Below are 20,073 nucleotides of genomic sequence, written 5' to 3'. Positions count from 1 at the left end.
TACTGACAGGATGTTTTCCAACCTATGATCTTCCTGTCTTAGACTCCCAAGTATTGGGATTCCAGGTGTGCATCACCATGCCTGGCTTTTTTTTTTTTTTTGCAGTACTGGGGATGAAACCCAGGGGCATTCTACTTCTGAGATACATCCCTAGCCCTTTCTTTATTCTTTTATTTTGAAACAAGATTTCACTGAGTTGCAAAGAGCCTAAGTAGCTGAGGCAGTCTGCCAACCATGATCCTCCAGTCTCAGTCTCCCAAATGCTGTGATTACAAGTGTGCACCACACCTGGCTTCCATTTCTTATTTTTAAAACAGGGTCTTACTAACTTGAGGGTCTCACTAGATTGGTGCAGCTGGCCTGGAACCTGTTATCCTCCTGTCTCAGTCTCCCACATACTGAAATTACAGGTGTGTACTACCACACTCAGTTCCAAAAATTAAATTCTAGATTTTAGTGACTAAGAAATGCCAGCTTAGCAAGACCCTGTTTCAAAATAAAAATTAAAAATAGGGCTGGGGGTGTAGACTGGTGGTAGAATACCCCTGGGTTCAACCCTAGCATCACACACACACACAAAAAAAAAAAAAAAAAAAAAAGAAAAAAGAAAGAAAGAATAAAACAGAAAAAGGAAGATCGTTAGTATGTTAAATTTAAAAGAAAAGCTTGACTGGGCATAGTGGTGTACAAGTATAATCCCTTTGGAGGCCAAGGCAAGAGGATTTCAAGTTTGAGGCTAGTCTTCACAGTTTACGAGACCCTGTTTGGGTTTTTTTGGGGTTTTTTTGGTGGTACTGGAGATAGAACCCAGGGGCAGTCTGCCTCCAAGCTACACCCCCAGCCCTATTTTTTTCTTTTTAGTATTTAAAAAAATTTTTAATTTTTAAAAATTTTTATTGGTGCATTATATTAATACATCATAACAGGGTATCCAGCCCTATTTTTTATTCTTTATTTTTGAAACAGGTTGCCAAGAGCCTAAGTAGCTGAGACTGTACGCAAACCACGATCCTTCTGTCTCAGCCTCCCAAATGCTGTGATTACAAGCATGAGCCACTAGGCCCAGCTGCAAAACTGTTTCAAAATTTAAAAGTAAAAACAAAACTGAGAGGGTAGCTTGGAGGTAAAACATCCCTCGGTTCATGAAATTCAAAAGGTATCGTGTCACATAAAATATAAATGAAACCTAGGCATGGTGCCCATAGTCCCAGTACTTGGGAGGCTGAGACAGGAGGATCACAGGCTGAAGGACAGCTTCAGTAAGTTGTGAGGCTCATCAAACTAGCAAGATCCTGTTTCAAAATAAAAATAAAATATAGCTGAGCGTGTAGCGCAGAGGTAGAGTACCCCGGGTTCAATCCTCAGTACCACAAAAATAAATAAATAGAAGCATGAAAATTAAAAAACAAAACATACCCACATAAACATCTAAAAACATCTAAAGGAATCACAAAGTTCTATTACTACAAGATGGGGGTAATTTTATGACTTAATTCTTAAGCTAAAATGTGTTATAAACACTTATTTCTCACTAAAAAACATATCCGGGCACCTCTAGTGTACATACTGACAACTGATTACCTTATCTGGCGTTGATTCAAAAGGATGCTTCATCTGACCGTCCAATGGTGTGTCGGGAGATTTTATCTGATTATCCAAATGACAATTTTCAGAAGCACTTTGTTTGGTTTTAATCATTTCACCTGTAATATCATTAATTTTCGCTTCTTCTGATTTAATTTCTTTCATTGGTTCATCTCCACAAGTTCTATTTTTATCATGTGGTTTTGTCCCTAAAACCGTACTTTGAGTAACGACATGATGCGTTTCTAAAACGGGTAGTGATAAACTGGTTTGTAATAAGCCCAATTTAGGGGAAACTTGAGAGTCCAACTTATTTTGCTGAACAGAGTTGAATTTTGAGAGTTTGATTTTAGTCCAATTGGAGTTCTTCTTAGCTGAGCTGTTCAGTCCGTTCAGAATACACTTCACGGGCTTTGTTTTTCTACTGGGGAAGAAGCGGCTACACTGCACTTCCTGATTTGTCTCCTTCTGACTGAGCGCGCGCTGTTCAGCCTCCGGCTCTTCCGATTTTATTTCTGTAGGCTTCTCCTCCTTGACGACTTCCATTTGTGAAGACTCCTTCTTTACTTCAACGGTATCCGACTCAATTTCACCCGCAATTTCTTCACAGAGCTGGAGAATACTTCCTCGCTTGCTCTTTCCTGCTTGCTCCAAGTCGCTATCTACACTTTGTTCAGGCACTGATGGCTGTGGACTTTTGGGGGGGTTTGTGCTAGGAGTCACTGGTGTGCGAACTGACTTCTTTGTCTTGCTGTTTTTAGAGACCACAGAGTTAGCCACTTTTGATCCTTTTGTTTCAGAGGTTACAGGCACTGGTTTTGTTTCTTTTTTTCTAGTACTCTTCTGAAGACACTTTTCAGAACCTTGTATGAACTGAGAACTACAAGAAAGAGCTGTCTGATGCTCTACTTTCCGTTTTTTTCCTTTTGGAGAATTTACCACTTCACCGAAGACTGTTACATCCTCTTTACTATCAGACTTTCTTTCCAGTACTTTTCTCTTCACATGCTTTTGGCTTGTTTTAACTTTATTAGATTTATTTTGGGTATTATTACACTGCTCTTTTCTTGTTGGTGGCAAGCTCTGTTTAACTGCTTGAACCTGACTCTGAATTTCTCTACTGCGCAAAGACCTTGTCGAGCACTCTGTTAACTGCTGTAGCCTTTGTGATCTCCGGGTAAGTTGCTCATTTGCCCTAGGAGTCTCATGCACTAATTTTTTCTGACATGACTTTTTTTTGGTAAATTCTTGTTGTGACTGTCCCTTCACAGTTCCTGAACTTTTATTAATGGGTTTGGTAGCTATTTTGTCATTGGCAGCTGCCTTTGCTGACCGTGTGCTCATGCGTGCTCCCAATTCAGGATGATCTTCAATGCACGATTTGACCTGTGGCTGTACAGCATCCTTTGGACCCAATTTTTTTACTAAACTGTTTTGCGAACCTTGAGTTTCTACTTCTAAATTCTTATCTTCATTTTCTTGAATAATGTTGGAGGAATTTTCCTTTGATTTCTCCTGAATGGACATCATTCCTGAGTAGTATCTTCCTTTTTGTAAATACTTTTTGAGAAAATTGTGTGTCCTGGCAGATGGAAATGCTGAATAACTAGTATTATAAATAAGGTGCAGGTCTTTAAAATCAACTTTAGCTGATGTTGATGTGCATTTTCAACAAAAACACTAGTTTGCTTCAAGTAAGGTTTCTGTCATTCCCAGGACACAGAAAAGCTGGCATGAACGCTGAAAGACACTGGCTTTACGTTGGACAAGGCGATGAGAATTTGAAGAAAATTTAATTCTAATTATTTAAGGTTTATAGTGGGAAAAATTTAATTCACATTCAATCTGCTTGTTAATTTTTCAATTAATTTTAGCTTCAGGCCCAGCCTTATTACTGGAGGTGTTAGTTATCACTAATCTATCTGTTTTGAAAAACTTTTTGAAATTTTTTTTCTTCTGAAGTCTGCAGTTACTGGACTTTGATTCATGTGAAACATGTCTTATAGCTAACACGTTTCTTTCCTTGTCTGCAGAGTCTGTTGGCTGGCAGTTCTTACATAAACTCCTTTGTTTAATCAAATACTCTATCAGTATAGATTTCCTTTTGTGCTGCCATTTCTGAAAAATTTAAAAATAAAAATTAAATTTTGTACAATACAAAAAAATAGGGCAATACTAATACTACAGAGAAATAACACTGATTTAAGTAAAATCTAAGTTTTCCTTTTGAAATATTTAGTTTGTATATCTAAAACTAAAATAAAGTATTCCAAATATGTTTATACAACCAATAACTTAACATATATTGCAAGATGTGGTGGCACATGCCTATAATCCCGGCACTTGGGAGGCTGGGACAGGAGGATCACAGTTCAAGGACAGCCTCAGCTTCTTAGGCCCTTTGCAATTCAGTGAGACCCTGTTTCAAAACAAATAAAACTGGGCGTGGTGGCACATGCTTGTAATCCCCCGTGCTTGGGAGGCTGAGACAGGAGGATCACACAGGTTCAAAGCCAGCCTCAGCTACTCAGTGAGGCTCTCAGCAACTTAGTGAGACCCTGTTTCCAAATAAAATATAAAATAGGTCTGGGAGTATAGCCTGGAGGTAGAAGGCCCCTGGGTTTCACCCCCAATACCACCAAAAAAAAAAAAAAAAAAAATCACAAAACTGGGCTAGGCGATGTAGCTCAGAGGTAGAATGTTCATGGGTTCAATCTCCAGTACCAAAAGAATTAAATAAAAAATAAGCCAGGTGCAGTGACGTGTGCCTGTTAATCCCAATACTTGAGAGGCTAAGATGGGAGGATCACAGGTTCAAGGCCAGACTCAAAAACTGAGCGTGAGCTTGCTAACAAAGCAAAATCCTGTTTCAAAATAAAAAATTAAAAGGACTGGGGATGTAGCTCAGAGTTAGAACGCCCCTGGGTTCAATCCCCGGTACCATAGAAAAAAATAATGTCTTATATACGAACAGAATAATAGAAAATCTATTTATTCCTTGAGATTTACTTACAGTTCTTTTCCCACAAGATAGAACTGATGTTTCAGCCACCATAACTCATGAAAATCTGATAAAACCATTCCTTATAGCCTGCTCTTAACACATTATACAGCACCTAAAAGAAAAAAATACTTTTAAAATGTTTCAAAAAACAAAGGTATAATCATCCACTCAATTCTAAGCAGTCAAATATAATGTTCCACAGTACTACGATTAGTTTTTTCTCTATTTCTCTTTCTTTTCTTTTTCTTTTTTTTTTTTTTTTTTTGGTACTAGGAATTGAACCCAGGAGCATTCTACCTCAGCTACACAACCAACCTTTTTTATTTTGAAACACGGTCTCGCTAAGTTGTGGCGGTCTTGCTAAACTGCTGAAGTTGGCCTCAAACCTTCAATCCTCTTCTCCCAGCTTCCTATGTACTGGGATTACAGGCCCACACTACCACATCCAGCCTACCATTGGTCTTATGATTTTTCCAGAGCTTGCCTTGCAAACAGCCCTTAATTTTAGTATTTCTACCTTAAAGTAAGCTATGTACATGCATCCAATGAAACAGTATACATCCAATGAAATAATATGTACCCATTGTATGCTGTCAAAAAACTGTTTTGTTTTTATTGTGGTACTGGGGATGGAGCCCAGGGCATTCTACCTCTGAGCTACACCCCCAGCCCTATTTTTTATTCTGTATTTTGAGACAGGGTCTCACTGAGTTGCAAAGAGCCTAAGTAGCTGAGGCTGTCCACGAACCATGATCTTCTGGTCTCAGACGCCCAAATACTGGGATTACAAGTGTGTGCCACCACGCCCAGCAAAAAGTTTTAAAATACCTATAGCCAGGCGTGGTGGTGCACGCCTATAATCCCCGCGCTTGGGAGGCTGACACAGGAGGATTGCACAGGTTCAAAGCCAGCCTCAGCTACTTAGTGAGGCTCTCAGCAACTTGGTGAGACCCTGTTTCCAAATAAAGTATAAAATAGGTCTGGGAGTATAGCCCAGAGGTAGAAAGCCCTGGGTTCCATCCCCAGTACCACACACAAAATAAAAGTTTTAAAATACAGAAAACAATTCATAATGTGAGCACATATGATTGATTAACCTGGTAAAAATAAAATCCTATTTGAGGATAAACAGTGCACACATATGTGTGAGTATACGTAGGTATATACATGAATATGTATAAGCATATATAACACATACATAGAAAAAAAATGATGGACTGGGCCAGGCATAGTAGTGCACACTTGTAATCCCAGCATTTGGTAGGCTGAGACAGGAGGATCACCGTTCTCAGACAGTCTCAGCTACTTACTGAGGCCCTTATGCAACTCAGTGAGACCCTGTTTCAAAAATAAAGAATAAACAATAGGGATGAGGGTGTACTCAAAGGTAGAATGCCGCTAGATCTCATCCCCAGTATTGAAAAAAAAAAAAAAAACTGGGCCTGGTTAGCACACATCTGTAAAACCAGTACTTGGGAGGCTGACACAGGAAGGTTGTGGGTTTGAGGCCAGCCTCAGCAACTTAAGTGAGATCCTGTTTCCAAATAAAAAAGAGGACTGGGAGTATAGCTCAAAGGTAGAACACTCCTGAGTTCAATTCTTAGTTAAAAAAAAAATGGGCATGGTAATGCACACCTATAATCCTAGTTACTTGAGAAGCTAAAATAAGATAATCAGAGATTTGAGGGCAGCCTCAGCAACCTTCCAGACTCTTAGTAACCTAGCGAGACCTTGTATCCAGACAAAAATAAAAAGCCACTAGAGGTGCAGCTCAGAAGGAGAATGCACGTGGGTTGAATCCCCAGTACCAAAAAAACAAACAAAAAACCCAATCTTTTGGTTACTCCAATTGGAACAGGTATCTCAAAAGAAAATATCAATTTTCCTCAGTCATTTGAGAAGAATCAGATTCTAATACCATCCAGAAAAATGAGAAACCATTTCTAGAGGAAAACAGCCATTACACTATTAATACCAAAAGTACGGAGAATATTAGCTTTCTTTTTTCCTTTTTTCCTTTTTCTTTACTGTTACTGATAGAGCCCAGAGCCATTCTACCTCTGAGCTCTAGCCTCAGCCCTTTTCAGTTTTTATTTGAAAATAGGATCTTGCTAAGTTGCTGGGGCTGGGTTGGAACCTACAATCCTCCTGTCTCGGCCTCCCAAATACTGGGATTACAGATGGGCGCCACCCTGCCTGGTTTGGGAAAACATCAAGGGAGATCGAATACAAGGCTTGATCAAACCAAATTCATTATCATGAATGAACTCACCTGATATGCTCGTCCTGTAAAGGCCTGGGCAGCAAGTATTTTAGGCTTTGCAGGTCACATACAATCTCTCACATATTCTTCTTTATTATAACCTTTAAAAATATAAGTCTTTTTTAGCTCATGGGATGGGACAGTGGGGGTTGAGAGGAAAACTGTCCAAATCTGGTTCAAAGGATAATTTACCAACTCCTAGTCTACCACAAGTGCGAAGTCAAACAGCCTGAGTATAGACATTAAATGTGAGGGTGAAACATAACCTAGAAAGGACAGATCATATGTAAGACATCCTGCCAGGAGTGGTGGTGCACTCTTGTAATCCCAATACTTGGGAGGCTGACAGGAGGATCCGGGTTCGCAGCCAGACTCAGCTACTTAGTAATGTCCTACAACACTTAGTGAGATCCTGTTTCAAAATAAAGAAAAAAAAAGGAATTCAGAGGTAGACTGCCCCTGAATTCAATCCCCAGTACTGAAGGAAAAAAAAAAAAGACATTCTACAATTCAATAAAATAGCCAACTGAAGCCAAGCATGGTGGCACATACTTGTAACGCTGGTACTTGGAAGACTGAAACAGAAAAATCATAGGTTCATGGCCAGCCTCAGCAACTTAGTGAGATTTTGTTTAAAAATAAAAGAATAAGCAAGGTATGGTGGTGCACCCTGTAATCTCAGTACTGGGAGGAAGAACAGGAAGATCTTGGGTTTGTGCCCAGCCTCAGCTACTTAGTGAGGCCCTCTGCAACTTAGTGAAACCCCTTTCAAAATAAAGAGTTAAAAATAGGGCTGGGGGTGTAGCTGGAGGTAGAATGCCCCTGGGTTCAATCCCTGGTACTGCAGAAAAGAAAATAACAAAGGGCTGGAAGTATAGCTCAGAGATAGAATGCCCCTGGGTTCCATCTGCAGTATTCCCCAAAAAAAGTCAACTGAAGAGAAAAATGAGCAAGAAATCTGAATACACTCATCAAAAAGGAGGGAGGGAGGGAGAGAGGGAGGGAGGGAGGGAGGGAGGGAATCCAAAAGGTCAACAAGCCAGTCATGGTAGTGCATGCTTTTAATCCCAGCATTTGGGAGGCTGATGCAATTCCAGGACAGCCTCAGCTACTTAGTGAAACTCTTTCAAAAACCGAATAAAAAATAGGGCTGGGAGCGGGGTGTGATGGCACACACTAGAGTTTGGGAGGCTGAGACAGGAGGATCCCACAGGTTCAGGTTGGAAGCCAGCCTCAGCTACTGAGTGAGGCTCTCTGCAATTTAGTGAGACCCTGTTTCCAAATAAGGTATAAAATAGGTCTGGGAGTATAGCCCAGAAGTAGAAAAGCCCCTGGGTTCCACCCTCAGTACAACAAAAAATAAATAAATTCTCTGTGACCAAATAAAGTTTATCATATAAAGTGTACAATGTATATTTATAATCATCTTTTTTATCTGTAGTACTGGGGGTTGAACCCTGAGATATCCAACCCCAGGCCTTTTTATTTTGATACAGGCTCTAAGCCTCACAAGCTGGCCTCGAACTTGTAATCCTCCCTCAACCGGTATTAAAGGCATGTGCTACCTCACCAGCCATAATAAATCTTGGGCCAGGCATGGTGCCACACACCTGTAATCTTAACACTTTGGAGGCTGAGACAGGAGGATCACAGGTTCTTGGCCAGCCTCCACAACTTTGTGAGACCCCGTTTCAAAATAAAGAATAAAACAGTGCTGGAGGTGTAGCTTAGAGGTAGAATGCCCTCCCTAGGGTTCAACCCCTAGTACCACACACACACAAATAATAATAATAATAATATTTTTCCTATGATGAATTTTTCCTATTTGTATGACAGGAAAAATAAATCATAAAACTCTTACAATATTCTCAAAAGTCTGAAATAGGTATTCAGTAAAGTTCAACATTATTAATTAAAACAAAAGACAAATATGGGAAATTCCTCATGTGTGTGTGTGTGTACACACACACACACACACACACACACAAATTTATATGTATGTGTATGTAGTTGTTTTCTTTTAAATCATATTTTATTTATTTTTTGTGTGTGATACTGGGGGTGGAACCCAGAAGCTTTCTACCTCCAGGCTATACTCCCAGACCTTTTTTATATTTTATTTGGAAACAGGGTCTCACTAAGTTGCTGAAAGCCTCACTAAGTAGCTGAGGCTGGCTTCGAACCTGTGCGATCCTCCTGTCTCGGCCTCCCAAGCGTGGGGATTACAAGCCTGCGCTGCCACGCCCGGCTAAAGTTTTTGGTTTTTAAGTCAGGGTCTTGCACTGTTGCCCAAACAATCTCTCTGCCTCAGCCTCCCAAGTAGTTAGGATTACAGGGATGTGCCGTCACAGCACCTTACCTTTTTTTTTTTTTTTTTTTTTTTGGTGGTACTGGGGTTCCTGGAAGCCCTTCTACCTCCGGGCTACACTCCCAGACCTATTTTATATTTTTATTTGGAAACAGGGTTTCTTAAAAGCCAACGGGGCTGGCTTCGAACCTGCACGATCCTCCTGTCTCCGCCTCCCAAGCGCGAGCACCTTACTTTTTAATGCAATTTTTAAGCTCTCTTCCTCTACCAGTTCATTGTGTGTATGTATGGCGATTGAACCAAGGAGCGTTCTACCTCCAAACTACACCCCCATCCCTTTTCACTCTTTACTTTTTTGTGGCACTGGAGATTGAATCCAGAGGCATTCTACCTCTACCAGCCTTACTTTTTATTCTTTATTTTGAAACAGGGTCTCACTAATTTGCAAAGGGACTAATAGCTGAGGCTGGCTGCAAACCTGCAATCCTCCTGTCTCATCCTCCCAAGTCAGTACTTGCGGATTACAAGCGGGAGCCACCAGGCCCAGCTACCACTGTGGTATCTTAAAGAGCTGTCATGCTCCTTCTCCATAGTTTATTACACTACCATCTGATGCCAGAAAAAGATTAATAGCAGCAATGATGACATAACCAGCATTTATATGAGAAAACAGTCAAAATGCCCAAAAGAGAAATAGCTTACTATTTATATTTTTCTCACTCATATGAGAAACAGAATGCCATGGCAGAATTCTGGCAGTCATTAGATTCAGCAAGTACATAAACTAAGTATAAAATAATTTCATAAGACATATAAATCAATATGCCAGGTGTAGTGCGCACTTTCCTAAACCCAATACTTCAGAGGTGGCGACAGGAGGATCAAAGGTTTGAGGTTAGCTGGGCGTGGTGGCACACGCTTGTAATCCCAGAGCTTGGGAGGTGGCGGAGACAGGAGGATCGCGCTGCCTCGCTGGTTTAAGAGACCCTGTTTCCAAATTAAAAAAATATAAAATAGGTCTGGGAGTGTAGCCCGGAGGTAGAAGGGCTTCCAGGAACCCCAGTACCACCAAAAAAGGTTTGAGGTCAGCCTCAGTAACTTATGCCCTCCACAACTTAGTGAGACTCTGTTTCAAAATAAAAAATTAAAAAAAATAGGAGCCGAGCGTGGTGACCCATGCTTGTAATCCCAACACCTGGGAGGCTAACACAGGAGTATCACAGGTTCGCAGACAACCTCAGCTACTTATGCCCTTTGCAACTCAGTGAGACCCTGTTACAAAACAAAGAATAAAAACTAGGAATGGGGGAGCAACTCGGAGGTCAGAATGCCCCTAGGTTCCATAACCAGTATCAGGGGAAAAAAAAAAAAAAACAGGGCTGGGGTATGGCTCAGAGGCAAATATCCCTGGGTTCAATATCCAGCACCATTTTTTAAAAAATGAAAATGGTATGGGCATGGTGGCACGTACCCAGTACTTGGGAGGTTGAGACAGGAGGATTGCAGGTTAGGCTCTCTGCAACCTAGTGAGACCGTTTTAAAATAAAGAATAAAAAATAGGACTGGGGATATAACTTGGAGAGGTAGAATGCCCTGAGATTCAATCCCCAATACTGGAAAAAAGAAAAATGGTAAAAAAGAAAAATGTATCATATATAAGTGTGTATACAACAGGTAGAAAATCTACTGAGCTGGGAATATAGATCAGTGGTAGAACTATCATCACAGGTTCAAGGCCACCCTCAGCAATTTAGCAAGACCTTATTTTAAAATAAAAAGCGCTGGGGGCATAGCTCAGAGGTAGAACAACCCTGAGTTCAATCACCAGTATCAAAATAAAACAAAATAAAAAACCCAGAAAGGAGAAAGTAGTTAACAGTTAACAATGAACCTTTGCTTTTACTTAGACTGAGATGAGAAGCTCCAGGACGAACTTTTTAAGTAGATAAACAAAACAGCCTGACAGTAGCACATGCATGTGTGCCTAAAATTCCAGGACATAGGATACTGAGAAAGGAAAATGGTAGGTTGGAGGCCACCACATGATAACTTAGGGAAACCCTGTTTTAAAATAAAAAATAGAGCCGGGCATGGTGGTGCACGCTTGTAATCCCAGCATTCGGGAGGCTGAGACCGGAGGATCACGGTTCGCGGACAGCCTCAGCTACTTAGCAAGGCTCTTCGCAACTCAGACTGTTTCAAAATAAAGAATAAAAAAATTGGGTAGGGGGTGTAGCTTGGAGGTCAAATGCCTCTGGGTTCCATCCCCAGACTTGCAAAAAATAAAATAAAATAAAAATAAAATAAAATAAAAAATAAAAAGGACTGGGACTGTAGCTCAGTGGTAGAGCCCCCTCTGGGTTCAACCCCCAGAACCCCAATAAATAAATGAATGAATGAATACAGCATACAGAGCATTTCCTTAGATACTCCTGGTTTCACCTTGACAACTCACTTCTATATTATCATTTCCTTCAGCTTCAATAACTAAATTTTCTTTCTAAGCCATGCTGAGGATCAAACCCAAGACCTGGCCCATATCACCCAGGCACTCTACCACTAAACTACATCCCCAGGCCCCAACATTAATTCTACACGTTCAATTACCTTGAAATAATAGTTCTCAATGTTTGGTACCGGAATTCTTAAGCGCTCCAGAGACTCTTTTAAGGTGTTCCTGAGATCAGAACCAAACAAGTATAAAAGATCAATTCGTTGATTGATTCCAGTAAACGTTTTGGAAATATAGTTGTTTTTCATTTAAAAGTTACTTATTTTAATCTGTAGTTTAATCTGCATTTGAAATGAATTAGCAAATATACTTAATTTCTAATACAGTAACCATCAATATCCTATTTGGAGTCCTACATAATCTTTAAGACTGTCAAGAGATCCCCATGCTGGGCATGGTGGCGCATGCCCATAATCCCAAAACTAGGGAGGTCTAGACAGGAGAATCACAAGTTCCAAGCCTCAGCAACTTAGTGAGACCCTGTTTCAGAATAAAAGTTAGAAAATAAGGCTGGGGAAGTTAGGCATGGGAGCACATTTTTGTAACCCCAGCATTTGGGAGGCTGAGACAGGAGGATTGCAGTTAGTGGACTGCCTCAGCTACTACTTAGTGAAGAGGCCCTTTGCAACTCAGTGAACCTGTTTCAAAATAAAGAATAAAAAATAGGGCTGGGGGTGTAGCTTGGAGGTAGAATGCCCCTGGGTTCCATCCCCAGTACCACAAAAAAAAAAAAAAAAGTAATTACAGTTGTATAAGGAATGTATGATAAACTTGTGTGTGTGTGTGTGGGGGGGGTACTTGGGGACTGAATCCAGGGAATTCTACCTCTAAGCTGCACTCCCAGCCCATTTTTGTTGTTGTTGTTGTTGTTGTTTTGAAACAGCATCTCACTAGGTTGCTGACAGTCTCATTAAGGCTGTATTTGAACCTGCTATCCTCCTATCTCAGCCTCCCAAGTACTGGGATTACAGGTGTGTGCCACCAAGCCTGGCTGCACTACAGAACTTTTGCAGAAATAAAGTCACAGAATTTTCTCAGAGGAACAGAAAAATATAAAAGTTGGGTTTCAGAAAGGTTTACATAGTTCTTGTATGAATTACCTATTGTTAACATTTTACTAAAGTTAGTGTCTGTCGTTTAAACTTAATACCTTCAGTAGAGGGTACTCAAAGAACTCTACAAACTGCTAATAAAGTCATAAAGATATTTAACTTTTGTGTGTGTGTGTGGTACTGGGGATTGAACTCAACGGTATTTGTTGAAATAGGGTCTCACAAGCCAGGCGTTTCAAAATAAAGAATAAAAAATAAGGCTGGGAGTCTACCTACAAGCTACATCCTAAACTCTGAGTGTAGCTCAGAGGTAGAATGCCCCTGGATACCACCCCCAGTATCAAATAAATAAATAGGCTCTCACTAAATTGCAGAGGGCCTCACAAGTTGCTGAGGCTGGCCAAGAACCTGTGATCCTCCTGTCTCAGCCACATAAGTACTGGGATTACAAGCATGCGCCAGCACCATGCCCAGATAAATATTTAACTATTACAAAAACAATCCATTAATTTGGGTGCCCAGATAAATATTTAACTATTACAAAAACAATCCATTATTTTGAACTAAGCAACCTTGGTCCCTTTCATTATTAGAATAAATACAGTAAGTTCTCTGTGTTAATGAATTAACAAAAAGAGCCATCTAGCAAAGGGTATTAACAGTATTCATTAATTAGAGTCCTTTTTTAGTTCTTCCATGAAGGATAATTTATCAATTTAAATTCCACAAAATCTAGCCGGGAGTGGTGGCGCACACTTGTAATCCCTGCTCTTGGGAGGCTGAGACAGGAGGATCGCACAGGTTCAAAGCCAGCCTCAGCTACTTAGTGAGGCTCTCAGCAACTTAGTGAGACTCTGTTTCCAAATAAAATATAAAAAAGGTCTGGGAGTATAACCTGGAGGTAGAAAACCTCTGGGTTCCACCCCAGTGCCACCAATAAATAAATAAATAAATTCCACAAAATCTAAAATGGGGAAATGTTAAAAAAAGAGCACAAAAAGCTTATTCAGACCGAATTATATTACTGATCGAGCAAGAAAAAATGATACCTATTTTCCACAAAACAGAATGATTAAGGTGGTTCATAAGCCAAGGCAAATTTTTTTCAAAGAATGCTGCTTCCAAAACAACACACCTAAGAAACATAAAAATACGGAAGTGGCTCTATTACAGACCTAGTTTTTCATTTATTCACATGCTGTAGACCTGAATTTGAAGTTTCCAAATTAAAAAAATTTTGGTGGCACCAGAAATTGAACCCAGGGTTGGTCTACCTACAAGCTACATCCTAAACCCTTCTATTTATTTTTTATTGGCGGAACTAGGGATTAAACCCAAGAGCATTCTACCTTCGAGCTACACCCCCAGCCTTATTTTTTATAATTTTGAAACAGGGTCTTACCACTTTCAGAGGGCTTCACTAACTAGCTGGGGCTGACTGTAAACCTGTGATCCCCCTGTCTCAGCCTCTCAAGCACTGGGATTACCAGTATGCCCCAAAACACCTGGCTTTATTCTATTTTGAAACAGGGCTGGTCTCAGTCCTGTCTCAATCTCCCCTGTGCTGAGATTCTAGGCAGGAACCACCACACCTATGCCCCAACCCTATTTTATTTATTTTTCAAACAAGATCTGTTAAATTGCTGAGGCTTTGAACCAGTGACCTTCCATCTCAGTCTCACAGATGCTGGGATTACAGCCATGTGCCACCATGCCAGGCTCAAACTGAACACTTTTAAAGCACTTCTCATCCTGCTCCCATGTCTAATTCCATTGACATGTAGCTGGTAAAAATTTTTAAGTTTTTCGAGTTAAAAAAAAAAAAGTAATTTCAAGCCAGGTGTGCACGATGCTGGTATTTAGGAGGCTAAAAGAGAAGGATCGCAGGTTCACGGCTAGCCTCATCCATTTAGCAAAAAACCTGTTTCAAACAAATAATTAAAATGGGGCTAATGGTGCAGCTCTGAGGTGGAACGACCCTGGTTTCCAATCCACCGTACCGGAAAAGAATGAATAAATAAATAATCCTATCAGCCAGCCATGGTGTTAGGCACCTGTAATCCCAGTACTTGGGAGGCTGAGATAAATCGAAGATGGCAAATTGAGACCAGCAAACCTAACTCAGCTAGACGCAGTTTCAAAATAAAAAAGGGCCGGGGGTGTCGGTCAGTGGTAGAACGCCCCTGGGTTCAATAATAATAATAATAATAACGATAAAAGGGGGAATCCACTCGCGTCTTTTCCCACTTAAACAGCACTTTGTTTTCTACAAAGGCTATGTACATTAAGGGATCATTTTTCTAATACCACATAGAGATACTGTATTCTGATTACTTCCTGCTTAAAGACTCCCATTTCAGCCAAATCTTCACAAAACATGGTTGATAGAACTCCAATCTGGACGCTCTGACGCCTTCCTCCTCCGCCAAGCCCTCACCCCCTGCACATCTCCGCACGCGCCGCGTTCTGGGAGGGCAGGGGAAGGGTCCTCCCATTTCTGGACTTGAGCCCGTGATAAGCTATCGGGAGGGTCGGCGATAAGGGACACCGCACGGCCCGGGAACTCGGTCCCCGCCGACCTCGGGGCTGCAAAGTCCGCCCGCCCGCCCGCCCGGCCCCGCCGCCGCCGCCCCGTGACCTTGGCCGGCCGCGCTCGGCTCGACTCGGCGGCGGCGACCGCCGGCCCCGCGATGGCCGCCCGGCCCCGCGGCAGGTGTCGCCAGCCGGGGCGCAGGTGGGCGGCCCGGCTCTGCCTCCGCGAGAAGGCAAGGCGCGGGCGGGCGGGCACGGCGCGGGGCTGCGCCAGGGAGGCCCGCCGGCCCGCCCGCCCTCCCTCCCGGCGCCGGCGGAGCGCGGGGGACGCGCCGAGGGGCCGCCGGGCGCCCGCCTACCTCGCCGTCGCCGGCCGCCGCTGCAACTGGCGGCCGCTCCGCCTCACATCCGGGCACCGCGGGGCTCGGCTGCTCCGGGCCGCGCCCCGCCCGCGAGCGCCACACTTCCGGCGCCCCGCGTCAGCCCGTCACCTGGACCGCCTGAGTGCGCATGCGCGGCGGCCCGGTCCGCGCCCCGCTCAGCGGACGCTCCCCAAGACAAAGATGGCCGCCGCGCTCGCACCCGGCCCGGATGGCTGGGCGTCGGGGACCCGCGAGCCTGCGCAGGCGCAGTGGGAGGCCCCGCGAGCGCGCCCCAAGGGGCAGCGCTGGGCGGTAGCGCCCCCTAGCGGCGGGCACTGTCGTCCCGGGGTCTTCCGGAATAAACCACCCAGGCCACCCGCGCTGCAGACCTGCCTTTGGGGCAATTTCTATAGGTTCTTTGAGTGGTACTGGAGATTAAACCCAGGGGCGCTCTATACCCTCAGGCTATTTTTATTTATTTATTTTTTATTTTTTGCAGTATTGGAGGTTGAACCCAGAGACATTCTACCTCCAAGCTACACCCCCAACCAGATTTATTTCTTACATGTTTCTGAGAATCTCACTAAATTGCTTCGAACCTGCGATCCCCCTGTCCCAGCCTTCCAAGTACTGAGATTATAGGCATGGGCCGCCACGCCCAGGAAATTTTTTTGTTTTCAATACTGGGGGATAGACCCACCGGCATTCCTCCCCTGTGCTTCACTCCCAGTTCGATTTTAGTCTTTATTTTGAAACAGGGTCTCACAAAGTTGCAGAAGCCCTCATAAGTACCTGAGGCTGGCTGCGAACCTGCGATTGTCCAGTCTCAATCTCCCAAGTACTGGGATTACAAGCATGTACCACCACTTTTTATTTTACTTTTTTTTTTTTTTTTGCGGTAATGGGGATGAAACCCAGGGGCATTCTGCCTCCGAGATACATCCCCAGCCCTATTTCTTATTCTTTATTTTTAAACACGGTTTTACTGAGTTGCAAAGCGCCTAAGTAGCTGGGGATGTCTGCAAACAGTGATCCTCCTGTCTCAGCCTCCCAAATGCTGGGATTACAAGCATGCACCACCACGCCCCACTTAATTAATTTTTAATTTTTTAATTTTAATTTTTCATTTTTGTGTGGTACTGAATAGTGAACCCAGGGGCAGTCTACCTCAGGGTGATAGATACCCCCAGCCCCATTTTATTATTTTGAAACAGGGTCTCACTAAATTGCTGAGAATTTCCTTAAATTTCTGAGACTGACTTCTTTGAAATTGCAGTCCTCCTGTCTCGGCCTCCCAAATTTTGGGATTACAGGCATGTGCCACCATACCTGGCTTACTTTTTATTTTAAAACAGGTTCAGCCAGGCGTGGTGGCGCACGCTTGTAATCCCCCCAACCCGCTTGGGAGGCTGAGACAGGAGGATCACACGAGTTCGAAGCCAGCCTCGGCTACTTAGTGAGGCTCTCAGCAACTTAGTGAGACCCTGTTTCCAAATAAAATACAAAAAAGGTCTGGGAGTATAGCCCGGAGGTAGAAAGCCTCTGGGTTCCACCCCCAGTACCACCAAAAAAAAAAAAACCAAAAAACAAAAAGCAGGCTCTTCCTAAATTGCCAAGGCTGGCCTCAAACCTGCGACTCTCTTTTCTCAGCCTCCCACACCCTGGGATTACAGACCTGTACCCCAAAATCTAGTCCAAATGCCTTTGACCTGTAAGGACCAAGGACTGACTGACCCTTCTCTCTCCTTCCCCTATTCTGCTCCTCAGCTTATCCATAAAACATAGGCTGTCACCCTCCTTGCACAATTCCCTGGCACACCAGATGACAGAACTTTTTTTATAATAAATAAATAAATTTTTATAATAATTTTTATAATAAATAAATAAATTTTTATTTATAATAAATAAATAGATTTTTATAATAAATAAATAAATTTTTATAATAAATAAATAAATAAAACTGTATTTTTTAATAATAAACCGTAGAATGTTCCAGCAGATTTAGGCAGGGCCAGGCTTCAGACAAAGCAGTGTCTTTGAAACCTCTAAAAATAGAACCCAGGGTTTGTTCAATCACAAAGGTTTGTGGCTCTCACATTGCTTCTAAAAGCGCTTTCTGTTTCACCTTCCTGCCATCCTTCCAGGCTCCCACCTGCCTGTGCCCTAAGCTTGTGAGGCCTGAATTTTTTTTCCAGTATTGGAGATAAAACCCAGAGGCATTCTACCTTCATGCTACACCCCAGCCCTATTTTTTATTCTTTCTTTCTTTTTTATTTTTTTGCAGTACTGGGAATGGAACCCGGGGGCATTCTGTCTCTGAACTACACCCCCAGCCCTATTTTTTAGTCTTTATTTTGAAACAGGGTCTCACTAAGTTGCAAAGGGCCTCACTAAATAGTAGCTGAGGCTGTCCAGGAATCGCAATCCTCCTGTCTCAGCCTCCCAAATGCTGGGATTACAAGTGTGCATCACCACGGCCGGCTTCCTATTTTTCATTCTTTATTTTGAAAAAAGGTCTCACCAAGTTAGAGAGGACCTCACTAAGTAGCTGAGGCTGTTCTCGAACACTGATCCTCCCGTTTCAGCCTCCCAAGTACTGGGATTACAAGTGTAAGCCACCACACCTGGCAAACTTGATGTTTTGCTAACAAAATGCCTTTCACAGCTGAGCATGGTGGCACATGCTTGTAATCCCAGTACTTGGGAGGCTGAGACAGGAGAATCACAGGTTCATAGCCAGGCTCAGCTACTTAGTGAGGCCCTGTTTCAAAATAAAGGGAAAAGCTGGGTGTGGTGGTTCACACTTGTAATCCCAGCATTTGGGAGGCTGAGACAGGAGGATCTCAGTTGAAGGACAGCTTCAGCTACTACTTAGGCCCTTAGCAACTCAGTGAGACCCTGTTTCAAAATGAAGAATAAAAAATAGGGCTGGGGGTGTAGCTTGGAGGTAGAATGCCCCTGGGTTCCATGCCTAGTGCTGAAAAAAAAAAAAAAAAAAAAAAAAAAACAGGTTTAGGAGTGTAGCTGGGTGGTCGAAGGCCACTGGGTTTCATACTAAGTACTGCAAAAAAAAGGTCTTCCACAAAACCTCAGTGAGCTGCCTGGCGATTTAGTGGTGCGATTTCATGGCTGGGAATTGATGGCTGAGAACAGTCCCCACATTATCATAAGCTGTGTGCCTTAGAAAAGGCCTGTCCACTGTCCGCATGCCCACACCCAGTGGCTGAGAACAGTCCCCACATTATCATAAGCTGTGTGCCTTAGAAAAGGCCTGTCCACTGTCCGCATGCCCACACCCAGTCCCTGATGTACATTAAAAGATGCTCAAATGAGGAAAAACTCAGGAGTAAACTGTGGCCCGATTAAAGCTGGTTATTTGCCCCTCTTCAACTTAGTGAGACCCTGTTTCAAAAAAAAAAAAAAGAATAAAAATAGGGCTGGCAGGACTTTCTACCTCCAAGCGACACCCCCAGCTCTTTTTTGTTTTATTTTTAATCAATTTTTTTGTAGGACTGAGGGCTGAACCTAGAGGCATTCCACCTTCAAGTTACACCCTCAGCTCCTTTTGATTTTTTCGTTCATGGGTCTCAGTAATTGGCTGAGGCTGCCCTGAAACCTGAGATTCTCCGGACTCAGCCTTGCCCAGCTTTATTTTTTATTTTGAAACAAGAAAGATCTCACTACTTTGCAGAGTCTCACTACTTGCTAAGGCTGGTCTTGAACCTGCAATCCTCATGTCTCAGCCTTTGAAGGACTGAGATGACAGACATGCACTTCTGTACCAGGCTCGGCCTTTGCCGCTCAGTGATCTATTCTATTCTAGTAGCCTCAGTCAAGAGCATAGGGAATCCTTACACTATCAGATCACCTGAAGCCATATGTGCTTATTTTTGGTATAGAAGTGTTGTGAGGGGAGGTACTGAGGATAGAGCCCAGGGGCATTCTACCACCAAGCTACTCCCCCAGCCCTATTTAATTAATTATTTAATTTTTTTTCAGTACTGGGGATGGAACCCAGGGACATTCTACCTCCAAGCTACACCCTAGCCCTACTTTTCATTCTTTATTTTAAAACAAGGTCTCACTAAGTTGCAGAGGGCCTCACTAAGTAGCTGAGACTGTCTGAGAACCGCGATCCTTAGGTCTTAGTCCCTCTTCCCTCCCCCCCTTGCTGGGATTAAAAGCGTGCACCACCACACCTGGCTGTAGTCAGTTTATTAACTGAGGGGAAAGAAGAATGTCCCAGTATTGGGGGGGAAAAAAGTGCTGTAAAAAAATAGTTCCCCTTGGTCATGGTGGTGCATACTTGTAATCGCAGTGTGTGTGTGTGTGTGTGTGTGTGTGTGTGTGTGTGTGTGTGTGTGTTACTGGCGATGGAACCATGGAACCCAGGGCATTCTACCTCTGAGCTATGCCCCCAGCCCTATTTTTATTTATTTTTTATTTTTTTTGGTAC

General features: G+C 42.8%; 1 protein-coding gene across 1 annotated transcript in view; it reads right to left on the bottom strand.

Annotated features, from left to right (window-relative positions):
• The window catches only part of ESCO1 (establishment of sister chromatid cohesion N-acetyltransferase 1), a gene marked incomplete at its 5' end in the record, with an annotated part of 47,689 nt that extends 44,575 nt beyond the window's left edge, over window positions 1-3,114 (bottom strand). Inside the window, one exon of the mRNA XM_080714717.1 lies at window positions 1,572-3,114. Within this exon, the coding sequence (XP_080570843.1) occupies window positions 1,572-3,114 (1,543 nt within the window). The remainder of the gene's footprint in view (window positions 1-1,571) is intronic.
• Between the last annotated feature and the right edge of the window lie 16,959 nt (window positions 3,115-20,073).

Source organism: Muscardinus avellanarius (genome assembly GCF_963383645.1).
Source record: "Muscardinus avellanarius genome assembly, chromosome: 17".
In the NCBI taxonomy this organism is placed as follows: Eukaryota; Metazoa; Chordata; class Mammalia; order Rodentia; family Gliridae; genus Muscardinus; species Muscardinus avellanarius.
Note: the sequence above shows the minus strand (reverse complement) of the source record. Positions and strands in the feature narration are given on the sequence as shown.